This window comes from Echinops telfairi, unplaced genomic scaffold, assembly GCF_000313985.2.
Source record: "Echinops telfairi isolate 266 unplaced genomic scaffold, ASM31398v2 ScPeMD7_7469;HRSCAF=8507_1, whole genome shotgun sequence".
Taxonomy (NCBI): Eukaryota; Metazoa; Chordata; class Mammalia; order Afrosoricida; family Tenrecidae; genus Echinops; species Echinops telfairi.
This window is the reverse complement of record NW_022111373.1, coordinates 37817020-37823019: the sequence shown is the minus strand read 5'-3', so window position 1 is coordinate 37823019 and position 6000 is coordinate 37817020. Positions and strand designations below refer to the sequence as shown.

Below are 6000 nucleotides of genomic sequence, written 5' to 3'. Positions count from 1 at the left end.
CCACAGGAAAAGCAGCACACAGGGCAAGGAGGCACATTGCTCAGAGAGCAATGGGCAGAGAGGGCACCCAGACCGGTCCAATCAGTCTAGGTGTATTTAATAACCAGATGAAGTTTGTAGCCAAGGACCATAACCAGCGGGGTACAGTGTGAGTGTGGCATTCAGCATCTTTGTGGATTTGGTATGTTTCAAAGGGATGGGAACATTTGGGTGTACATGAATCAGTATTTGGGGAAAATTTTTTTTTTAATTTGTAATACTTATTTTGCTCCAGTAATCAAGCACCACGTTGGCTCAAGAGCAGCAGTTCTCAACCTGTGGGTCTTGACCCCTTTGGAGGTCAAATGACCCTTTCACAGGGGTTGCCCAATTCTTAACAGTAGTAAAATTACAGTGATAAAGCAGCAACAAAAATAACTTTACGATTAGGAGTCACTACAACATGAGGAACTATATGAAAGGGTCACGGCATTAGGAAGGTGGAGAGCCACTGCCCAAGAGGCTACTGGTATGTTGGTGGGAGCAAGAGGTGTGTGCACTGGGGCAGTAAGGAGGCAATAGGGTGATACTGCTTCCATATCATTTGCTATTGACAATAGCACCAGTATTTGAAATATGAATCCACAATATGGAATATGAAAACTGAAGTTCTTTACATTAGTTCATACTGATTGTGAATTTCTGGGGAAAAGTCAGTATGTTGAATTGGCTGCTGTTTTGCTCACTGGCGTTCAGCATCGGAAGGGCTTAAGGACTTTGATCCATAGAGATGGACACAAAAGAAAACAGAAATTTATAAGCATGTACAATAGGTGTTTTTTCTATCTTCTTTGAAAACACATCCTTGAATATTCACAGTGATTACCAGCATGCTCTGAGGATATGGTAAAAGGCAGTGAGAGTGTGAATCTGATGGGGTTTCTATATTAGGATAATGCATTATATCAAACTCACGTCCACACAAAGAAAAGTCATATTTTATTGACCATGCATTATTACACGAAGATAGTGGAGGCATGAAGTAGGAGAGAAGTCATATTAGCGTTGCTAGCAATGGGCAGAAGCGGGGTAACTACAGCATGCAAGCATGCAGAGAGGTAGAAAGGAAAAAAAAAGTACTGAAGCACCAGAGAGATAGATGCATTTGTTAAAAGAGATTCTCTAAGCATACTAACCTGCTGGTTCTAATGAATTTTCTACTTTGTCGTTAACATCGAAAACACGATCATGAACACCTATAGTTTTCATACAGCTATCTATAACGAAAATAGAGATAACAGCCAAATATGTTAGTGAAGACACCCTTATACTCCCATTTCTTTCTTTCTTTTTTTTCTTTCTCTCTATTTTTTTCCTTTTACTTATGTAGCGATTGTGTTACAATCAATGGCACATATCCGGATGCCAATCTTATCCCCGTTTGCTATGCCCGTACAACAGTCTAAGAAACAACAAGTTAGCAACTGCTGTGTACTCAAATAAAAGCATCATGAAGAATGATGAGGAAAAAAATATGATGAAAACTAAAACATGGATGTTGATATACAAAACAGGTACCACACAGGATTTAACACTTAAAAAAAAAAGTTTCACTGCTGTGAACCAGACCACACGATAGAGCATGCGCAGTGGAGCTCCCCTCATTCTGGTGAACTTACTTGTTGGTCTCACAAAGACTTTGAGCTTTAGGCAGGACCTTCTTCCATGATCTGGGATTGCGGATGCTGTGGGTAAGGCAGGGAGAGAGGGGGGGCGGGGAGAATAAGGAGAGGTTACGTTTCATATTCAAATACGAATGGCCTATAAAAAAAACTTCCCAGAACCACAGGGACATCGTCTAGTTCTTCCCAGAGGTAAAACCAACAGCGCTTTTCATACTGATACAGACCTCTATAGAAAGGGCGACGTCCCTATCCCCAGCCTCTTTGGTCAGTCCAGTAAAGAACCAGGCATGCAGGAATGAGGGTGATGTGTTCAATAACTCTTCTGGGTTTCTATCCCAAAGGTTCTTCCACTTCACATGATCTGTTACCAATTTCTCCCAATCACGATGGTAATTCCTGAGTCCTGCTTTCGTGGAGCTACTACTCCAGAGGCTCAAGGTGAAAGTGCTAACAAAAACCACTAACAGATAGTTATAAGGCAGACTTGAACATGACCCGTTTCTGCCAGGGAAAGCTGAGCTCTGTCTGTCCTGAAAGCTTGTCTGTCAGTGCTTCGCAGGTAATTCAATGAGAGGTTTTGCTCAGAACTTGGCTCCGCATTCTATATGACTGAACTGAGCCCAGCAACCTCCATCATGCTATTATAAGTACAATATGCTATTGAGAAAGTACTATGTTGCAATGCATTTTTTACCCACCCACCCCTACTTTTTAAAAAATTTGCCACAGAGAAGGATGGAATTAATAAAAGTCGACTCACTGAAACATGACAACATGTTTCAAGTTATAAATCATTTGAGGAAGAAACTTTCTTCTCCTATTCAAGATAATAAGGCTGCAACATTTCCCTCTGTTTGAAAGATTATCTCCCCTCAGTACACGCCTGGTAACGTCAAAGGGATTCTCAAGGGCTGTGAGACCCTTCACAACCACTAATGCATTCTAGATATGACAAGAATTAGAGAAACGAGGGCTGCATGCTTTCCTCTTTATGTGTCTGCTTCAAGTGGTTTCTTTGTTCAGGAAAAGCAGATGACATCCATCAACACACACATGGCTCACAATTAAGTGTTGTGATGGCATCCGCGACCAAAGGGCCCGGCGCTTGGTGTGCCTCCTCTCTCTCCTCTTTCATGATTCCTCATGGGGAGCCGAGAATAGGTAGGGGCGTTTTTTTTGTTGTTGTTGTTTTTGCAGCCAGTAGATCAGGACACAAACTACTTTCAAATGAATCTCCTCATCTTTCAGACTCGGATCCAGCTCCCACTCACTATCTTTGGATGAAAACTTACAAATCCACCACCGAAAAGACACCAAGCAGTCAAGAAGCACGCAGGGTTCCCACCAAACGCCTGATGAAAACGTGACCATTTCAAGATAAAAGTACACAGAAAACAAGTTTTTCCGGCCCTTCCCATCCCCCTGGTTGTTCTGACAAGCAGTTAAGAAGGGCTAACAGCTGGCTTTGCTGCAGGCTTTCATTAAATCAAAGTCGGAAAAACTCCCTCTTCTGACATTTACAGTAACTGGGGTGTGTTATTTAGGGCACAATATTTGCACTCTGTGGTTTGATCCAGGAAATGGTGTCCTTCCTGTGGACCCCAACTGCAAGTGTGCCTGTCACAAACAGAGTACACATAGGTGACGCCAACTCGTTAGCAAAACCATGGGTTCTTGAGACAGCTTATGTCATATTCATAGAAGGTCGCGTGAACGCGTGATGCAGGGCTATTCACACAGCCGTTCTGTGGGGTTCTGAGCGCAGACGCACCTACGTCAAGCCTGTCAACTCGGCTTGTCACATGTGGCAGCTGATGGTAGACACACTCCTGCAAGCCGTAACGGGCTCAAGGCAGGATCAGAGTTTTAACTGTTTTACTGAGGAGGTTCTTGAACTTAGTACTGGTCTTTCCGATGCTTTGTGAAGAGAAATTGTGTAAATTTACGCAATCAAAGCCACTGGGTGGGCACGATGAAGTGACTAAGTGGTGCACAGCTCGGGCGCCAGCAAACCATCCCACCAGCAACCAACAAGGGACAATTAGCTGGAGCTCTTCCATGAGCTGTGCACGTCTTCTGTGAAAAGACAAAAAGCTTTTTATTTCTAGAAATTAAATTCTCTCTTTGTTATCACCGTTCCCCATTCCTTCCTTAACTTTCTTGACCACCAGGAAAGCTGGAATGATGATCACGTGATTGATACCATTGGATACTGTGTGAGTAACATACTCTTGCTTATTGCTTATATTTTAATGATTGCATTCCTCAGAAAAAATATGAACAAAACTTACTTTTACTATACGATTACCTGGCACAGGGTTATACCAAATGATCATATTTACAATCTTCACTCTGAGATCAAAGGGTGTGCTTTGCTTTGTGAATTTATTTTGGGTTCTTTACTTATCATGTTGAAAAAATTATACCCCACCCCCAAAATAACCTTTCTGTAGATTCTGTATTATTAGAGCAATGTTGTAAAAAGTGAGAATATTGCTTGATTTCATTCTATACCAGGGAAAAGTAGAAAAGTCTTGCTAGCAGGGGGTGTTCATGTTCAGACATGCATAGGTTTATTTAAAACAAAGTGTGTTTAAACATGTCTCTGCCATCCCGGGGTGGCTGCAGACAAGCTCTCTCAGTCGTACACTTTCTGCAGTCTCTTTAGGATGCCTTTAAAATGATATTTTTAGAGAAAAAATGATTTGTGGTCAGGGTTAATACCAAATGATTACCAAACTCAGGTGGACATCTTCCCAAATTATTAAGCTTTGCAAAAAAAGTCTGGAGCATGCTGCCCTGCGGGAAAACACCAGGTTTTAGATGGATCAAGTGTTTCAAAGAAAGATTTCAAAGACAGTCAAATCCAATCCAGAGAGGAAGGTCCAACTAAAGCAGTGTCTTCGGAGAGAATCTGCGAGGCCAGTTGACCGTGAGGCCACGAGCTCGGCTCAGAAGGTTAAGATGACTGTTTTAGGGGGATTCCAAGTGGGGATCCTGATGAATTTTTTGGAAGGACACAGGGCCATCACAGGGACTTTTTATGCACTTCTAAGAAAACTCAAAACTGGATTGATTAAAAAAAAAAAAAGCCAGGAAATTTGCCCCACGGACACCTTTTTCCACATCATGACATTGCACCTGCTCATTCTCCAAGGGTAGCAAGGGTGTCCTTTGAGCATGTCATTGGGAGACCTGATCTGTCCACCTGAGAGCCCCCACCTTGTGCCTTCAGACTGTTTTGTTGGCAAAACTCAAAAAGCATTTTTAAAAAGGAGTCCGATGGAGTGAAACAAGGATACATAGACTGGTGATGTGACATGGTGTCAATTAAATAGTACAGAATTCTTTGCTGAGAGTTTAAAGAGACGGTAACAATGCGTTCAGGGGTGTATAGGCCTAGATAGTGGCTATAGATAGAAGTTATAACTTCACATTTGGTATTTTTGTTTAGTAATGGCTTCTATAATTTTATAGCAATGCTTTTTGACTTACTGTCATATTTAAGGTATCTTCTTCACCCTATACCTCTTAGCTGACAAATGCTGGATGAATGCATATCGCTTATAAATATAACCCCAACCCAAACTCACTGCCATCAAGTCGATTTTCACTCACAATGACCCTTCGGGGGAGAGTGACCTGTCCCTGTGTGTTTCCCTGCGAGTTAGGATCAATGAAGAGCGAGTGCCAGCCATAATCCCTTAAGGGCTGTATCAAAAGCGGGGCTTCAGACACCTATGGCTATCACCCCATTTTGGAGGGCATTATCCACCACCAAACAGGCATGGAATTAAGACCTGAACGGTATAGAGGGTGCGAATTGGGCCACACTCTTAGTTTAATGGTTATCTTGGTTACTGTTGCTTCTAATGGATGTAAAGAATAATATGCTACAGATATGAGAGAAAAATGGTTTCTGGAGTGGGCTGGGAAAAAGGGTGGCTGATTAAGATTAGTGAAGGACAATGCTTACTGCAAACATCCGGCCAGAGGCCCCACAGGCCATAGGTACATATCAATGATTTATTTGGGTATTACTAAAAAGATGAAAGAGTTGTATGTCGATCTGATCACACTACTGATACTCAATGTAAGTCCTACCAAATGGCCTTTGCTTGCACGGGTCTGGTACGGAGGGTGGGGGGTGGGGGGAGTACTGCTACTATTTGCCTTATTTGGCGTCTGAGAGTGTCCCAGAGACATGCTTCAGAGAAAGTTTCATTAGAGGTTACACAGGTTCTCCATAAACCAAGCAACAGCAACTTGGACAAGAGAATTAAAGGATTTCACCATCAATGTCCAAACTGGAGCTTTTAGCAACCTGTGGATCATA

The 6000-nt window shown here is 42.4% G+C and overlaps 1 protein-coding gene across 1 annotated transcript in view; it reads right to left on the bottom strand.

The window, feature by feature from the left end:
* EFNA5 (ephrin A5) overlaps positions 1 to 6000 on the bottom strand; it is an 89330-nt gene that overhangs the window by 6208 nt on the left and 77122 nt on the right. The window contains exons 4-5 of the mRNA XM_013005660.2: positions 1659 to 1724; positions 1176 to 1256 (exon numbers count right to left, since the gene is read on the bottom strand). Coding sequence (XP_012861114.1) covers positions 1176 to 1256; positions 1659 to 1724 — 147 coding nt within the window. The remainder of the gene's footprint in view (positions 1 to 1175; positions 1257 to 1658; positions 1725 to 6000) is intronic.